The 19,424-nt window shown below is 44.5% G+C and overlaps 1 protein-coding gene across 1 annotated transcript; it reads left to right on the top strand.

The window, feature by feature from the left end:
* The first annotated feature begins 15,770 nt into the window (after positions 1-15,770).
* On the top strand, positions 15,771-16,445 carry Ccdc70 (coiled-coil domain containing 70). The gene has a single exon (XM_004660041.3). It carries the CDS (start codon positions 15,771-15,773, stop codon positions 16,443-16,445), a length of 675 nt encoding a protein of 224 aa, XP_004660098.2.
* Positions 16,446-19,424: the final 2,979 nt, after the last annotated feature.

The raw sequence follows: 19,424 nt of genomic DNA, 5'->3' as shown, positions 1-19,424 counted from the left end.
CCAGACTCATCATCATAGTGCCACAGTTTTTGTGTCCAGGTAATCCTTATTTAGCTGCATGTTGGCCCTACAATGCCAGAGTGGTGATGCCAGCAATTCAGACTATTACAAAGCGAAGATAGTCAAATGGTTCTTTGAAGTGAAAAGGTGAAGGGCAAAATTTCGATGAAGATCACATCCATATAATTTTTATTACTATATATTGCTGTAATTGTTCTTTTTTTTTTGTCTTGTTTTGTTTTGTTTTTTGAGGTAGGGTCTCACTCTAGCTCAAGCTGACCTGGAATTCACTAGACAGTCTCATGGGGGTCCTCAAACTCATGGCAAGCCTCTTACCTCTGCCTCTCAGGTGCTGGGATTAGAGGCGTGCACCACCACACCCAGATAATTGTTTTTATTATTGCTTATTCTTGTTCACCTTCTTAAAATTTTTAAAAATATTTTATTTATTTGAGAGAGAGAGAGAGAGAATGGGTATGCCAGGGCCTCTAGCCACTGCAGATGAACTCCAGATGTCTGCACTACCTAGTGCATCTGGCTTTATGTGGGTAGTGGGGAATGGAACATGGGTCCTTCGGCTTTACAAGCAAGCGCCTTAATCACATCATCAGCCCTCTTATTCACCTTCTATTATGCTTACCTTGTAAGTTATTTTGTCATAGGTTTATGGTTTGGATAAGAAGTGTCCTCCAAAAGGTTCATGTGCTGAAGGTGTGGAGGTGACTGGATCATGAGGATTGAAGGATTCATGCTTTGAGGACATTAGTGTAGATGGTGTAGATGGGATCTGATTGGAAAAAGTAGACCACTGGGGAAGATTTTGTCTTACATAACTTGTATATCTTGTCCTAGGTTCCCTTCTCAGACCCTTTCTGCTTCCTGCCTGCCACAGGTGATCAGCTCTGCCCCATTCATGCCCTTCCACCATGAAGCTGTGCCTTACCACACGCCAGAGACAGCGGAGCCAACCAAGTGACCATGGACTGAGACCTCTGAAACTATTCACCAAGATATATCCTTCCCCTCTTAGGTTGTGCTCTGTAGTATGTTGTCACCATGATTTAAAACAATACAGTACTGGGCTGGAGGGGTGGCTCAGAGGTTAATTCACTTGCCTGAAAAGCCTAACTACCCGAGTTTGATCCCCCAGTACCCACGTAAAGCTGGATGCACAAAGTGGCATATGCATCTGGAGCTCGTTTGCAGTGGATTGGGGAGGAAGAGGAAGAGAAGGAGGAGGGGGACAGCCCCATCTGTGAGATTACAGAAAGGGTTACATTCCATGAAAGAAATGGACAAAGAAGAAACAAGAAATAATCGACTGTGCCCAGCACAACAAATCAGTATAATATTGGCAGAAAAAGAAAAGAAATGCCAACAATCCAGCCAATGAGAACATCTCCAGACAAAATATTAGAGAACAGCAAGCCTCTTTCTATAATAACCATGAATGTAAATGGCCTCAACACACCAGTAAAAGGACACACTGAATGACTGGATTAGAAAACAAGACCCAACTATTTTTTGCCTCCAAGAAACTCATCTAGCCAACAAAAGTGTTCATAAGCTGAGTAGAAAAGAATGGAAAACAAGCTATCATGCAAATGGAAACTGTAAACAAACAGGAAAAGCATCCTTGTATCATAGTAGACTTCAAACCAAAACAAAGCAGAAAAGACAAATGAGGACATTTCATTTAAAGAAAGAGCACAATTTTCTGGGCGTGGTGGCGCACACCTATAATCCCAGCACTTGGGAGGCAGAGGTAGAAGGATCGCTGTGAGTTCAAGGCCACCCTGAGACTACCTAGTTAATTCCAGATCAGTCTGGACCAGAGTGAGACCCTACCTTGAGAAACCAAAAAAAAAAAAAAAGAATAATTCATCAAGAAGAAATTATAGTTGCAAACATTTATGCACCAAATATTGGGGCCCTTAATTTATGAAACAAACACTAAGGTTGGAGAGAAGGCTTAGCTGTTAAAGGTGCTTGCTTGCAAAGCTGACTGCTCCAGTTCAATTCCCCAGCAACCGTATAAAGCCAGATGCACAAAGTAGTTCATACATCTGGAGTTTCTTTACAATGTCAGAAAGCCTTGGCATGCCCATTTTCTCTCTTCTGCCTGTTTCTTTCTTTATCTCTCAAGTAAATAAAATTTAAAAATAATTTTAAAAATTAAGATCTGAAACAAACATTTGCAGAGTATGGTGGCACACACCTTTAATCCCAGCACTTGGGAGGCAGAGGTAGGGGGATTGCCATGAGTTCGAGGCCACCTTGAGATTATATAATAAATTACAGGTCAGCCTGGATTAGAGTGAGACCCTACCTCAAAAAAAATTAACAAAAATTAAATACTTAAGAATAAATCTAACAAAATATGTGAAAGATCTCTACAATGAAAACTTCAAGAAACTTTTTTAAAAAGACATCAAAGAGTACACTACATCATGAAAAGATGGTCCATGCTTCCGAATTGGCAGAATTAGCATAGTGAAATGGCTATCCTACCAATGGTAACCTGAGATTCAATGTAATTTCAATCAAAAACCTAATGATGTCCCTCACTGAGCTAGAAAAAGTAATTCAAGAATCCACATAGAACCACAACCCACATATAACCAACATAATCCTAAAGAGAAAGAAGGCAGCTGGAGGCGTCCCACTACCTGATCTCAAATCATACTAGAGGGCAATGGTGTTAAAGACAGCATGGTACTGACCCCAAAATAGACAATGTAAACCAGTAGAACAGAACAGAGGACCCAGAAATAAATCCACACTGCTTTGGCCAACTAATCTTTGACAAATGAGCCAAAATTATTGAGTGGAAAAGGACAGCTCGTTCACCACAAAACTGGATGTCTACCTTCAGAAGAATGGAATATGATCCGTATTTCTCTCCTTGTACAAATATCAATTCAAAGTGTACCAAAGACCCAAATGTAAAACCCGAAACACAGAAAGTGCTAGAAGAAGATGAAAAAAAGGGGAACTTGCTCCAGGACCTAGGCATAGGCAAGAACTTTCAGAGCAGGACTCCAATGGTGAAGGGGCACAGGAGCAGGATGGCTTTTCATAGGCAATCAACAAGCGACAGACGCCCAAAGAGATGCCACCATGGGCCCTTCCCTATCCAGCTACCTAAAAACAAAACTACCTATTTCTCGCTCAATATAAAATTTAAAAATTTTTATTTATTTTTTGTTTGTTTTTTTTTTGAGGTTGGGTCTCACTCTAGCCCAGGCTGACCTGGAATTCACTTTCTAGTCTCAGGGTGGCCTCGAGCTCATGGCGATCCTCCTACCTCTGCCTTCCAAGTGCTGGGATTAAAGGCGTTGCGTCACCACGCCCGGCTTTGTTTATTTTTATTTATTTATTTGAGAGCAACAGACAGACAGAAAGAGGCAGACAGATTGAGAATGGGTGCGCCAGGGCCTCCAGCCACTGCAAACGAACTCCAGATGCATGTGCCACCTTGTGCATCTGGCTTTCATGGGTCCTGGGGAATCGAGCCTTGAACCGGAGTCCTTAGGCTTCACAGGCGAGCGCTTAACCACTAAGCCATCTCTCCAGTCCCCTCAATATAACTTTTAAAAATGTGTTTCACGCTGGGCATGATGGCACATTCCTTTAATCCCAGCACTTAAGAGGCTGAGGTAGGAGGATCACTGTGAGTTTGAGGCCAGCCTGAGACCAATTCCAGGTCAGCCTGGGCTAGAGTGAGACCATTTAAATCCAAGAAGGTAAAATCCAAAGCAGTCTTTCTTCCTAGAGGAAGCTAAGAGAAATGGTTTCCAGGCTAGATACAGATAAAACCCCATCAGCTTGGTGGGTCACTAAGTTGTAAGCGCAGATGAGACCCAAGTCTGATTGTTAACATTTTTGGGCACTGTAGTTATTCCATGTAGGAGAACAGACTTAAAGACAAAATAAACGAAGTCTCAAAGCAGGGTAGGAAAATCGCAGGGATCAGTGTCCTAGATAGTCTGATTTCAGTTTTTCTTCCCTTGGTCTCTGACAATTTCCAGGAACGCGTCTTAAGGGTATCATAAGACAGGAATGAGGGAAGACATTCCTCCCCTCCCCTTCTCTTTATCAAAGTAGGTGCCAGGCTCACAGCACAGATACCAGGCCCACAGCACCGGACACAAGCCCCTTGAGAAACTAAGATTCCTTTGATCTTTAAAAGGCTGGAGAAGCTTTCTAACCTATCTCTGCTCCATTGCTTGACAGGCCTACAATTGTAAGAGACTAACCACTTGGCCACCTCTTCTGGTTCTCCAGGAAGACAAATGCCCTTTTGTTCAAGTCTGTAATTACAAGGGTAACATCTTAGAACAGATGACGCTTCTCTGTTCTATCACTTCTTGCTCATGGCAATGTAAATTTTTTTAATTTTTTATTTTATTTTATTTATTTATTTATTTGAGAGTGAAGACAGAGAGAGAAAGAGACGGAGAGAAAGAGAACAGACATGTCAGGGCCTCCGGCCACTGCAAACAAACTCCAGGTGCGTGCGCCCCCTTGTGCATCTGGCTTACCTGGACAGTCATGTGCTGCTTAACGATGTTACAAGTTGGCTGTGAGTTCAGGGTCAAGTGCTCCCCTGCCTCAGGTCCAGGCTGGCTTAAAATTAATTCATTGTGTTCCCCAAGATTTCCTTCTCTTGAGACAGACCTGGCCCTCTGACTCAACGACAACAAAAATGGGGAACAAGCAGATCAAGTGTAATATTGGTGCAGGATTCTGGGGTTCAGGGGAGTCCCCAGCCTGTGATCGATCCACAACCATGGAGTTCTTGCCTGTCTTAACAACAAAAACAAAACCGTGAGAAAACACTCTGAATAGGGTAAATTATGAATTATTGAGTTTATTGGTGGAGAAATTACGAAGCCGACTCAGAGGGAATTAGGATCCAGGGAGAAGGCTAATTGAAAGACTAGGGACAGAAATGGAGTTCACCCCTCCTTGGCGGGCTGGAAAAAAAGGAAATGGGAGGACGGAGTTAGGAAACACTCCAAGAGAAAAGCCCGTGAAAGAGGCACGAAATCGTAGAAGGCAAAACACAAGAGCGAGGCCAGGAGATTTAGAAGAAAATGTGTGCGCGCACACTTGGGATCAACGCACAAGGGGGCCAGCTCTTCACCTTCGCCTTGACCTAGGGGTCAGGAAAGGCCAAGTCTGCAAATGCAGCCGCAGAGGACGCTTCCAAGGGGAGCCACACGCTCGGCGCAGCCCCGACTCACCCCAGTAGATGGCGCACTTGAGCAGAGAGCCACGCAGACCCTCCCTGGTCCCTCAGTGCTGCTCTACAGAGCCACACGGGGGCATCAAAAACACTGTGTTTTTAAATTTTGGCAACTACCTGGTTTTAAACATCCAGCAAGAGCCGGGCGTGGTGGCGCACGCCTTTAATCCCACCCAGCACTCGGGAGGCAGAGGTAGGAGGGACGGCATGAGTTCAAGGCCACCCTGAGACTACATAGTGAATTCCAGGTTATCCTGGACCAGAGTGAGACCTTACCTTGAAAAACAATAACAACAAACAACAACAACAACAAAAAACCAAAACCCAGCAAGAGAGTAAAGCCAACAGTATTAGAATGTAAATAGAGATTCCGGCTAACAAGCCTCCCTGGTGTTAAGTACAAATATCCACTTCTCTTGGTCACACGCTTAAGGCTTACAGTACTAAGCTCTGACATTGACTTATGCCTCCTTCCAACAGGATAAGATCCTCTTTTATTGCCTTGGTGATAATCATAACACTCTTAGCCATTTATCTGTTATAAATGTTCCACCAGCTTCAAAATAACAGGCCAAGCCAAAGGACCTATACACAGATGGTGATGAGATAGACCAGTTTCCATCATGGGCCTTCAGAGACACGCTCTGCTGAGGAGCTCTGACTGCCACCTCTGCTATCTGACCTGAAGAAGTCAGAGCCATCACTGTCCCACTTCCCCGGCTGCAGTCAGAGTTTCTTCTCCCGAGGGAGGCATGGTATAGAGTCAGAGCTCCTTCCCACTAAGTAGTTAGCTAGGGACTGGTCCACGGAAAGATGGATGCCACCTTGTCTGCCCTGGCGGGACTTGAACCCATGTCTAATCTAGTCTCATCCAAGATAGCTGTACTTCCTAATCCCTCCTCAATAGTTTTCCGGTTTCTTCCCCAATTCGTGCCGGTTTAGCACACATGGGTGGGCCCTTCCTAAGTGAGAGTTCCTCCTGGGTGGGCCCACCAGCCTATCAATTCTCTCCCTATGCACCTGGGCAGAATGGTGCGGCTCATTCTAATTGGATGTATCATTCATATAAATGAACCCAAAACACCCGTGTAAGCCCCTTCCCTACCCTTCTTATTCCCTTCTACTTTTCCTTTCCTTTACCCCAGCTCCTGAGATTTCTATTCTTCATTTGAGGGAAATTTTTCCCTGGAACTTTCCAGAAATTCCTTTTTCTTGCTGTTTTCTACTCTCCTCTTTTCACAGTATCCTTAATAAATTCTCATAATTTACTCTTTGAGAGGGAGTAGTCAATTAGGGTGACTGGGCTCCTGAAAGTAAAAAAGGCAGGAAAATCTGCACTCGCTACAGATCAAAGGATGATCTGAGGCTGAAGAGATGGCTTGGAGGTTAAGCGCTTGCCTGTGAAGCCTGAGGACCCTGGTTCGAGGTTCGATTCCCCAGGACCCACATTAGCCAGATGCACAAGGGGGCACACACGTCTGGAGTTCATTTGCAGTGGCTGGAGGCCCTGGCACACCCATTCTCTCTCTCTGCTTCTTTCTCTCTGTGTCACTCTCAAATAAATAAATAAACAAAAAAAAATTTTTAAAGGATGATCTGGATTCTTATCTCTTGCCTAGTTCCCTAGACCTTTTTTTCCCATAAGCAACCTGGGCCACTCTTGGGAGGAAGGTCTTTACACTGTGGCTGGTCAAGCTTTGACTCCAGAACTTGGCTAGCCTCTTCCTGAGACAGCCTCTAGCCCTAACCAATCAGCTGTCCCTCTGATTCACCTGAGCCAGAAGGCAAAGCCTACCTACCACCATAAGGTTACAAATACCTTTGCAAGCAGAGGACAGGCTCTCGGAGTTGCCTTGGAAACGTCCAGCTGCTTCTGAGTTTTTCCTCTACTGGGCCAAGGAGAGACCCCCTTAGCGCTTACTCTCCATGTGGGCTCTTTATCCCCTCCAGCTTCCCACAGGGCAGGAGCTCTTCAAACTTTCTTTTTTTTTCTCTTTTCCTTCCATGGTTTTCCCAGGCCCTCCAAATGGGATGTATAGCCACATGGGTGCCTTTCCTTGGCTCTGTGCTTCCCTCAATAAATATAATAATTTAATAATTATCCTTCTCATTCTTCCTTTTTAAAACTCAATTCTTTGATTAAAATTAGAAACAAACCTAGGGTTTGGGGTTCAAGGACTTTTCTGAACCCTGAGTACCCCCATTATGCCTTCTCTGTGTTCAAGTTTTACAGTTCTTTGATAAGTTGGACAAGGACCTGAAGCTGAGGTTCACAAGCCCGGGTGTTCTGAATCTCTGTGGAGATCTAATCCTATAAACCCAGGTCTCTAATCAATATGAGCCAGCTGCTGCACTCTTGGTAATATATTCTAAGGACTCCACATTGTGCTACAGAGATAGTTAGACCTCCATGTTTATTGTGGCTCTATTTACAATAGCTAAGAATTGGAATCAGTCTAGAAACCCATTGACAGATGAATGGATAATGAAAATGTGGTACATAGACACAATGGAATTCTATTCAGTAGTAAAGATAAATACACTTATAAAATTTGCAGGAGAATGGATGTATCTAAAAAGAATTACAGTAAGTAATGTGTCTCAAACTCAGAAATACCAATACCACATGTTCTCTCTGCTATGTAGGTCTTAGCTTGTAATTCTATATGTATGTAGGGGGAAGAGCAAATGTGGATAAAATCCATAAAGTAGAACCGTAACCAAAAGTGAATATATACTGGGGAATAATGGTCACCAACAGAATGTACAAACAGTGGATTCTGCAAGCTAAAAAATTAAGTAGCTAGGCAAGATGTACACAATGGTGCAATCGTGGCGTACAGGCTATGGAGGTAATCAGCTACTCTCTGATTTGATGTGCAGCCCACTCTGTGGGAGGGAATTCATACTTGGTGCTGAGAACCAAGTCAGAAGCTTATGGCTTGGAAGGTCACAGACACTAGAGGGAAGCTTCCACTGTTTTTTGGCTAAAAGGAGAGGCTATACCCAACAAAAACTCTTCTAAATTCTGCATTTAGTCCCTTTGATCCATATCACTCTCACTCTTGGTTAGAGAATCTGCTTTTCACAGATGGCAGGAAATAGAGACCCACGACCCATCAGTACAAGAAAAGAAAGCTGACTGTCTAGCACAAGATCTCTATCACATCTGCCGGGCCCAGGGAAACAGTACAGAGAAAGTGGAGGACTAAACACAAGTGCTGTCTCACTGCCAGCCTGAGAACCTCCTCCAGGGAGATGACAGTAGACACTGATGAGACTCAAAACTCATCAAAGCAGAAAACCAGAGGCTGCTAAGAGCTCAGTACTAAAGGAGACATAACATGCCCTCCAAGGCTCAAAGTCATTACAGAAGGAAGGAGCAGAAAGAATGTAAGAGCCACAGGGTGGAAAGGTGGATTCTGAGACATTGTCTTCCCCACAGAGACTGACTGGTGCCTTCATGACCTCACAGTGAATACTGATAACCCCACTGAGGAGGGCCCTCAGCAGAATGGGGTGGGGAAGAGGGAATGAAAGAGTACACCTGATGGAAATATTACCAGCACACAATATGTTCACATAATAGAGTTCTCAATTTTAAAAAGTGAATGTGGAGGGACAATGTGAATCAATAAAAACAAATTATATTTGATGATCATAAATGCTGGTGGGGATGTGGAAAAAGAGGAACCCTTCTACACTGCTGGTGGGAATGCAATCTAGTCCAGCCATTGTGGAAATCAGTGTGGAGGTTCCTAAAACAGCTAAAAATTGATCTACCATATGACCCAGCTATAGCACTCCTAGGCATATATCCTAAGGACTCATCTCATTCCCTTAGAAGTACATGCTCAACCATGTTTATTGCTGCTCAATTTATAATAGCTGGGAAATGGAGCCAGCCTAGATGTCCCTCAACTGATGAGTGGATAATGAAGATGTGGCACATTTATACAATGGAGTTCTACTCAGTGGTAAAGAAAAATGAAGTTATGAAATTTGCAGAAAAATGGATGGATCTGGAAAGGATTATACTAAGTGAGGTAACCCAGGCCCAGAAAGCCAAGTGCCACATGTTCGCCCTCATATGTGGATCCTAGCTACAAATGATTGGGCTTCTGTGTGTGAAGGAAAATACTTAGTAGCAGAGGCCAGTAAGTTAAAAAAGAGATATACAGGGAAGAGAAAGGAAGGGAGGAGAGTACTTAATAGGTTGGTATTGTGTATATGTAAGTACAATGATTGAGATGGGGAGGTAATATGATGAAGAATGGAATTTCAAAGGGAAAAGTGCGGGGGGGGGGAGGTATTACCATGGGATATTTTTTATAGTTATGGAAAATGTTAATAAAAATTGTGAAAATAAAAAAGGATTTAAAAAAATTATATTTGAAAATGACACAATGAATGATACCTCAATCCCTGTATGCCAACTAAAAAATTAAAAATAATAAAGACAGAGTTATATTATATTATTAATTTATTAATGAAACAGAGTCTTACCATATAGCCCAAGGTGGTCTCAAACTCACAATTGCCTGCCTTAGCCTCCTACACTGGGATTACAAGTGTGCACTAACAGGCGTGACTAAATTTATATTATATGAAATGTTCAAGGAAATTTCTAAGTCATTTGAAATAATGGACACACACAGGGGAGAAAAGCAGTCGATAGAAACTATTACTGTCTGAGTTATTCTCATTGGTTACAAACTGTCCCTGATGAAGTATAAACATGAGACTTACTGAGCTATTTTTTTCTCATTGTCTTGAAGATAGAATAAGATTTTAAATCAGCTATTATAAGTATGCCAAAGAATGGAAAGAAACAATGTTTAAAGAATGAAAGGAAAACATGAGAATCATGCATCACTAAGAAAAAAGTGTGAATAAGGAGATGAATATTGCATATGCAAGGACCAAGCCAGGTGCGGAGGCATTTACCTGTAATCCCAGCACTCAGGAGGCTGAGTCAGGAATTTGACAGAGTAATGATTTTGAGTTTAACTTGGGCTACATAGGGAGAAAGAAACAAAGAGAGAAAGAGGAAGGGAGAAAGGGAGGGAAGGGAGAAAGGAAAGAAGTTCTATAGACACAATGGAAATTTCTGAAGAAATTCTAGATAGAGTCCACTGATGAACGAGTAAAACATCTTATGCCACATGTGTGAGTCTGCCGGTTATTACACTAAGTAAAATAAGCCACACACAGAAACACATGGTTGCTCTCACTTATATGTGGAATCTCGAAAAATTAAAGCCGGCCGTGGTGGCGCACGCCTTTAATCCCAGCACTCAGGAGGCAGAGGAAGGAGGATTGCCATAAATTCAAGGCCACCCTGAGACTACATAGTGAATTGCAGGTCAGTCTGGGCTAGATCGAGAACCTACCTCTAAAAACCAAAAGAAAAAGAAAAATAAGGAAAGCTAAATATACAGAAATATAATAAAACAATGGTGTGGGAAGGGGGAAATAGGAAGATGTAGGAAGGTTTTTTTGTTTGTTTGTTTTTTGTTTTGTTTTGGTTTTTCAAGGTAGGTTCTCATTCTGGCCCAGGCTGACCTGGAATTCACTATGTAGTTTCAGGGTGGCCTCGAACTCAGTTCAGTCCTCCTACCTCTGCTTCCCAAGTGCTGGGATTAAAGGTGTGAGCCACCACGCCCAGCAAGATTTTAATAAGAATAGATTTTAAGTATTCTTGACTGATGAGCACCAAAAGAGTACCTATGTGAGATGATGGATTTGTTAATTTTTCTAGACTACAGAAGTCTAGACTGTAAGAGCCTTACTATATGAGAAGATTCTAGAGTTTAAAACGAAGAGCTAAACAGAAGGGCTCAAAAGCAGACTTGAACTGACAGGTAAAAGAATCCATGAACTTGAAAACAGGTTCATCAAGACGATGCAGTCTAAACAACAGAAAGAAAAGGAAGAAAAATAAATAGAACTTCATAGGCTTGTGGCTACAGACATATGCATAATATAAATACCAGAAAAAGAAAAGAGAAAGACAGTTAAAGAGAGAATATTTGAAAAATGGCCCAAACTTTCTCAAATTTGATGAAAATCTGCATATCTAAGAATTCCAACAAATTCAAGCAGGATAAACAAAAATATACAGACCACAGCAGACCATCGTCAAACTACCAAAAGGCAGATACAAGGACTGTTGAGAGCAGCAAGAGAACGCTCCATCACATACAAATCCTGCCTAGAAACGTGGTTTCCCAGAAGCCTCTCCTGCAGCAAACAATCCGATGGAATCTGAGGTAACAATCATTAGTGAGTCACCACCTGCCCCTATCCAGGAAATCCAACACAGAAGATGGCACGGTCTCTCCACCCTTTCAGGTGTCTTCTTTCCACACATCTCTCATCTGGCACCTCAACTTGCCCTCCATGCTGTGAGTCAGAACTGGGAAGGTACAAAGAGGTCACTGCAAGCAGTGTTGGGGTGAGGACGCATCACTGGGCATCTGATGTGACAATGGCTGTTAGCCCTCTGAGGGCTATAGGACCTATCCAGTTGGGAAACAGCTAAGCAGTAAGTAACAGTTGGCATTAGGTTGTATAGTACTGGTTCAAAGCATAAGATTATATGTAAAATTTTCCTTAAAAATAAGTCTTAATCTTCAAGTATGATATGAAGATCGACATGTTTAGTCGTTTTTTTTAAATATCTGTCTATATAGACAATTCTATATTTTTATATATAAATGCATTATCTATATGTTTTGTATTATTTATTTCATCTTCTTGTTTGTTTGTTTGTTTGTTTGTTTTTGAAGATAAGGTCTCATTCTAGCTCAGGCTGACCTGGAATTCATCTCAGGGTGGCCTCAAACTCATGGTGATCCTCCTACCTCTGCCTCCCGAGTGCTGGGATTAAAGGCATGAACCACCACGCCCGGCTTGCTATTTTATCTTTTAAAATTATTATTATTGGTTTTTCGAGGTAAGGTTTCACTCTAGCTCAGGCTAACCTAGAATTCACTATATAGTCTCGAGCTCGCAGCGATCCTCCTACCTCTGCCTCCCGAGTGCTGGGATCAAAGGCGTGCGCCACCACACCTGACCTATTTTATCTCTTTCTCAAAGATAATTTAGTGATAACTAGAGAAAAACTTGGAGATACATTTTGTGGTGGTTTGACTCAGAAGTCCCCCATAAACTCATGTGGTTTGAATGCTTGGTCCCTAGCTGGTGGCAATTTGGGAAGTGAAGCCTTGCTGGAGGAGGTGTGTGGTTGGGGGCAGGCTTAAGGGTGTGATAACCAGCCTCCCCTGCCCTATCCTTGCCAGAACTTGACTCATTTTCCTGCTGCTGTTTTCCACCTGCTGTGTCAGAGGTGGTGCCCAGCCTCTGCCCATGCCATCTTTTCCCCTCAAGATTGTAAGCCAAAATACAAACCTTCTGAACATCTTTTTAAAAAATTTTTTTTTGTTTTGTTTTGGTTTTGGTTTTCCAAGGTAGGTCTCACTCTAGCCCAGGCTCACCTGGAATTCACTATGTAGTCTCAGGGTGGCCTTGAACTCACAGCAATCCTCCTACCTCTGCCTCCCAAGTGCTGGGATTACAGGCATGTGCCACCATGCCTGGCTAAAATAATATTATTTATTTATTTATTTGAGAGAGAGAGAGAAAGAGGCAGAAAGGGAGAGGGAAAAGAAGAGAGAGAATGGGCATGCTTCTAGCCACTGCAAATGAACTCCAGGCGCATGCGCCACTTTGTGCATCTGACTTATGTGGGTACTGAGGAATTGAACCTGGGTCCTTAGGCTTTCCAGGCAAGTGCATTAACCGCTAAGCCACTCTAGCCCTGGAACATATTTTTTAAAATATTTTATATTTATTTATTTATTTATTTGACAGAGAAAGAGAGAGAGAGAGAGAGAGAGAATGGGTGTGCCAGGGCCTCTAGCCACTACAAATGAACTGCAGATGCATGCGCCCTCTTGTGTATCTGGCTAATGTGGGTCCTGGGGAATTTAACCTGGGTCCTTTGGCTTTGCAGGCAAACGCCTTAAAAGCTAAGCCATCCCTCCAGCCCTGGAACATCATTTTTTGGTCAGACATTGAGCTAGATGCTGGACATAGATAGACACAATGTTTCTAATGGGACAGAAAAGGCAACAGTGAGGCTGAGGCTGAGGGGCTACCACAAGTGGCTGCCTAAGGGAGGTGCCTCTCTGGCTGTTGGAAGAAGGATCAGATGGACAGAGAGAAGGTAGACCAGGCTACCCATGGGGAGCAACCAGCATGGAAATGCAGAACTCAGCACATTCCTGAGGTTCTAGACATAAAAAGATCAAAGTTCCAGGGGCTAGAAAGATGGCCTACCAGTTAAGGCATTTGCCTGTGAAGCATAAGGACCCAGGTTCAATTCCTCAGTACCCACAATAGCCAGATGCACAAGGTGGCACATATATCTGGAGTTCATTTACAGTGGCTGGATGCCCTGACACACCCATTGTCTCTCTCTCTCTGAAATAAATTTCATGGGCTGGAGAGATGGCTTAGTGGTTAAGCACTTGCCTGTGAAGCCTAAGGACCCCAGTTCAAGGCTCAGTTCCCCAGGTCCCACGTTAGCCAGATGCACAATGGGGCGCATGCGTCTGGAGTTCGTTTGCAGAGGCTGGAAGCCCTGGCGCGCCCATTCTCTCTCTCTCCCTCTATCTGTCTTTCTCTCTGTGTCTGTCGCTCTCAAATAAATAAATAAATAAAAATTAAAAAAAATTTCATATATATATATGTATATATATATGTATGTATATATATATATATGTATATATATATATATCTTTAAAAACATATCAAAGAGGAGACATAAAGGGAAGAGAAAGGAAGGGAGGAGGGTACTTAACAGGTTGATATTGTATATATGTAAGTACAATGATTGTGATGGGGAGGTAATATGATGGAGAATGGAATTTCAAAGGGGAAAGTGTTGGGGGGGGTAGGGAGGGAATTATCATGGGATATTTTTTTATAATCATGGAAAATGCTAATAAAATTAAAAAATAAAAATAAATATATCAAAGTTCTAATATTCAGTTAAATTCAGTATGTATGTGCATATGTGTGTGGGCATGTGTGTGAGTACTCATGCCCATGTGTGCAAGTGAGCACAGAGGCCAGAGGTGAAGGTAGATGTCTTCCTCAGTCCTCTCCAACTTACTTGTTGAGCTAGGGTCTCTCACCAGTTCAGCTAGCCTAGCCAGCCAGCTTGTGCAAGCCGGGGCTCTGCCTGCCTGCCTCTCCATCCCGAGCACTAGGACTTCAAGGGTTGCCAACCACGTCTGCCATTTACGGGGGTGCTGGGGATCCACACTCAGGGCCTCACACTTGCTCAGCAAGCACTTTACCAAACTAGCCACCTCCCCAGCCACAGCTACATCCCCAGCTGTGCATTCGATGCTGGGTTACGTGATGTGATGTGGCGGTGTGGCAGGTATAACAACAGGGGGAGTCAGAGGCAGGTAGTAGCAGGGAGGTGGTAAGGCCCTCTCAGGAAAGAAGGGAGAAACAAGGATTGAGCCCTTCCTATGAAAGAAGAGAAATCTCAGTGACTTCAGTGTACAGGAAAATTCAGGCTGTGTCTAAAATAAAAACTGAAATGTTGTATGGAGCCCAGGGGAAACTGAGTGAGAATGTAAAGTGAGGGACGAGAAGGTGTCAGCTGGTCCTTGATCCTTGGGCTGTGGAGGCTGAGGGTTTCTAAGAAGGTGTGATACAATGGGCAAGGCTTTTTATAAATCCCCGAGAGCACCATCAAGACCAGAGACCGTATGGCCGGAACAGGAGTCCTAGCAGGAACTGGTTGTGGGGACGATGGAGGTGTGTGCTTCTGAGTGACTTAAGTAAATAAACCCTTTCAGGACGGTGTCCCCTATTACTTAAAAGAAAAGCACAGGGCTGGAGAGATGGCTTAGCAGTTAAGGCACTTGCCTACGAAGCCTAAGGACCCACTTTCAACTCTCTAGGTCCCAGTAAGTCAGACGCAGAAAAGGTGAGGTAAGGCCACACATGCCCACTAGGTGGCGCAAGAGTCTGGATTTGGATTTTAGTGGCTGAGGCCCTAATATGTTAATTCTCTCTCTCTCTCTAAAATTTTTTTAAATAAATTAAATTTAATTTAAAAAGAAAAAGAAAAGCATAACTATTTGTGATGCTGTTGCCCCCTTAGGATACCACGTCACCCCTGTGTGCTTTGAGTCTCTGGGTTAGCACCACTGTCTATTGGGTGAGACTATTTTGATCACACTTGACCTTGAACGCATTAACCAGCTCAAAGCCACGACACCCAGCATGTTCTTCACCAATACCAATGGGACAAGGAGAAGAGTGATCAAATTTTCCCAAATCAGACAGGAAGGTCTGGAGGGCAGTCCCCAGTGCATGATATTCACAGACGTGTTTCATGCGGTGTCTCCACAGGGTTTGACCAGCTGACCTGGCTGTGGCCCCCAGCCCTGCCCTCCACCACAGCCCCCCACCATTCTGACTGGCCAGGAAGATGTTTTCCTTCAAGGTGAGCAAGTGGATGGGGTTGGCTTGCCTCCGGTCACTGGCGGTCTCTTCCTCGCCCAGTGTTCGGCGGAAGAAAGTAATCGACAAGCTGCAAGCGGAAAGGGCTTTCAGGGAAGAGATGAAAACGTTCCGTGGGAAAATTGGAGCGTTCAGGGAAGAGATATGGAATTTCAGGGGCAAGATCCACGCTTTCCGGGACCAGATCCTGGGTTTTTGGGAAGAAGAGAGAGCTTTCTGGGATGAGGAGAAAACCTTCTGGAAAGAGGAAAAAACCTTCTGGGACATGGAGAAAGCTTTCCGGGAAGTAGAAAAGAGCTTTTGGAAAAAGTACCGACGTTACTGGAAGGAGGATAAGGCCTTCTGGAAAGAGGATGCTGCCTTGTGGGAGAGACACCGCCACCTTCTTCGTGAGGACAAGGCCCTGTGGGAGGAAGAAAAGGCCCTGTGGCTAGAGGAAAGAGCCCTGCTTGAGGAGGAGAAGGCCCTGTGGGAGGATAAAAAGTCTCTCTGGGAGGAAGAGAATGCCCTCTGGGAGGAAGAGAAAGCCCTCTGGGTGGAAGGCGATGGCCTCTATGCTGCCGTGGGGCGGCGGTCCCCAAACGGGCCCTACCTCGCCCATGGCGAGCCACCATCACCGGCCTTCCCGCGAGGCCGAGCCTAGTGAGCACAGGAGACGCCATCGGATTGGGGTCCAAGTCCAGGGGGACCCCCCCCCCGTGTACTAAAGGAAATAAACACTTACTTGTTTCCTTGCTGAGAGTGACCTGATAAAGTCCTGAGGACAGGGTGACGGGGGAAGGGGGGCAAAACACCTCAGTACTTCAAAGAAGGCCGGTTTTTGCAGTCTCTGATTCTCTAGAGCCCATTTTCTTATCCTCGGGGCTGCAGTGCTGGTCAGTGGCACTTCCCAAGATTCCCAGCCTGTGTGGGCGTCTATATAGGACACTGGGCGGGAGAGATGGCTTAGTGGTTAAGGCATTTGGCTGCGAAGCCTAAGGACCCAGGTTCAGTTCTCCAGGTCCCACATAAGGCAGATGCACAAGGTGGCGCATGCGTCTAGAGTTTGTTTGCAGTGATTAGAGACCCTGGCCTTTCTCCCCCCCCCTTCTCTATCTCAAATAAAAAATAATAATAAGTAGGACACTGTCACTTTCTTCAATGGTGGGAATGGGGAGGGGAGGCTCAGATAATGCCAGCAGCTAGAGATATGTAGGGAAAGAAAGGAGTTGAGACATCCCACTGCTGTCACACTGAAGAGACAATCACTTCTTTACTCTGGCCAGTCAGGGAGGCCTTACATGGGCTGGCCGACTTCTTGAAAACACCATGGTGCTTTCAATAACTCATCTATGCCTCTCACTCGCCTGGAAGACCACTGTGTTCACACAGACAGTATCCCTTAAAGATCCACTCACGAGCCAGGCCTGGTGGCGCACGCCTTTAATCCCAGCACTTGGGAGGCAGAGGTAAGAGGATGGCCGTGAGTTCGAGACCACCCTGAGACTACATAGTGAATTCCAGGTCAGCCTGGGCTAGAGTGAGACCCTACCTCAAAAAAAAAAAAAAAAAAAAAAAGATCCACTCACATTTCTAAGTTCCCACCAAACTCTTCAAATACCCGTTCTCTGGCAGCATGAGAGGGGCCTCCAAAGGCTCGAGGCTCAAGAGCATCTCTTCAAAGCACTCTCAGCAGCAGAGACAAAGTGGACCCACAGGATGTCACCTACAGGCAGGCTTCCCTGCCTTTGCCTCATCGTGTTCCCACACACATGGGCTTCTCTGGACCCATGTCTCTGCACGGCCAATTCCTTTCTTTGAGGGTGCTTGCCCTCATTCATTTTAAATCAAAATACCCAGGGTGGGGCGGGGTAACAGGTTAAAAGAATGTATACTTGTCAGCAAAGCGAGGCCAGAGACCACAGCTCCACACTGTCACCCTCAATAGCCTGGGGGAGTTTTCTTAGTCTTTTAGGGACCTCAATTCAGGCAAATGCAGGGTTTATGGCTTTAAGACATAGAAAAGAATTTCAGGACTACCCAGTGTGGAGCAGAGTGTGTGTCGGTTTTATTAAAGATATTTTGGTAAGATTTTAAGCACTACAGTTAGGATAAAGGAAGACTCTGAAAAACACACCCAAGAGTAGGTGTGAGGTTCTCAAGTGTCTCCAGGAAAGAATAAGTCACACCCAGGTATGGGTGTGGACTTCTCAATGAAGTGTCAGTTAAGAGTTCCCATTAGGGGCTGGAGAGATGGCTTAGTGGTTAAGGCACTTGCCTGCAAAGCCTAAGGACCCAGGTTCGATTCTCCAGATCCCACATAAGCCAGATGCACATGGTGGCACCATGCTTCTGGAGTTCATTTGCAGTGGCTAGAGGCCCTGGTGTGCTCATTCTCTCTCTCTCTCTCTCTCTCTCTCTCTTCCTCCCTCCCTCCCACCTCTCTCTCTGTCTCTAATAAATAAATAAGTATCTTTTTTTAAAAAAAAGAGAGAGCACTGGGCTGAAGGCATGGCTTAGTGGTTAAGGTGTTTGCCTGCAAAGCAAAGCCAAAGGACCTAGGTTCCATTCCCCAGGACCCACATTAGCCAGATGCACAAGGGGGCGCACACATCTGGAGTTCCTTTGCAGTGGCTAGAGGCTCTGGCACGCCCATTCTTTCTCTTTCTCTGTCTCTCCCTGTCTTTCTCTGTCAAATTTAAAAAAAAAATTTTTTTTTAAAGTTCCAGTTAGATGCCAGCATGTGTACCTTTCATGGTGCCTCTCAATCTACATCTCCAAATATCACCAAAACGTTTTTGTTCTCTCTTTTCCCTCTCATTTTGATAAGTTAGGTTATAGGATGGCTCCAAAGATGCCTCGGATGGGGTTACAATCTGATAGAAGAAAACCAGGAGCAGCTTTATAGCTGGGTAGGGAAAGAGCTTAAGCAAGTATTAATTCTGCTGAAATTCTTACTTTTGGCTGGTGAGAGGTTTCAACTGGACTCTCAGGTGGTGGAGAAACTTTCCCTTCTCGTGACCCATAATTTTTCCTCTCCTGCTTCATACTGATGTAGTTAAGTGATCCATGTGCTCAAGTGTTTTTCTGGAAGTAGAAAAATTGATGGTCTATATGGGTCTTGGTATATGTGGTAGTTCGAATGGATGTCCCCTAGTAGGGAGTTTATTAAAGCTTATAACTTAGATCTCCAGCTGCCTGGCTGGAGGAAATGTCGCTGTGGGCAGACCCTAGGGTCCAGCCCTAAGGTGTTACTGGGGGCGGACATGAGTTCCACCCTCAGGTGGCCAAGTGCTGGAGCCCCGCCTGGGCTCCCGGAGTGTGCCTGCTTGCGGTGCTGCCAGTGCTGCTTCTCTCTGCGAGGACCTGTGACAGGGGACAGCTTCTTTGGCCATCATGAAACTTCCCATACACTGTGTCTGGTTGGGAGTTTCATCCCAGCAATGTAAGAAATGCCCAGACAAACACTTGCCCTTCTCTTAGGTCTGGCCGTAATTGTTGTTAACGCATTACCTCACCGTTGTGAGTCCCTGTGACTCCGAGCAATCTCGCATTCTCCAACTCATGTGACCTTCCAGGACCTTAGGTTGGCAAGGAAGGAACATGACCTAAAGAAGCAAAGACATATGGCCTGGGGAAAAAC

The sequence above is a fragment of the Jaculus jaculus genome, chromosome 7 (assembly GCF_020740685.1).
Source record: "Jaculus jaculus isolate mJacJac1 chromosome 7, mJacJac1.mat.Y.cur, whole genome shotgun sequence".
Taxonomy (NCBI): Eukaryota; Metazoa; Chordata; class Mammalia; order Rodentia; family Dipodidae; genus Jaculus; species Jaculus jaculus.
This window is presented reverse-complemented; position numbering and strand designations above follow the sequence as displayed.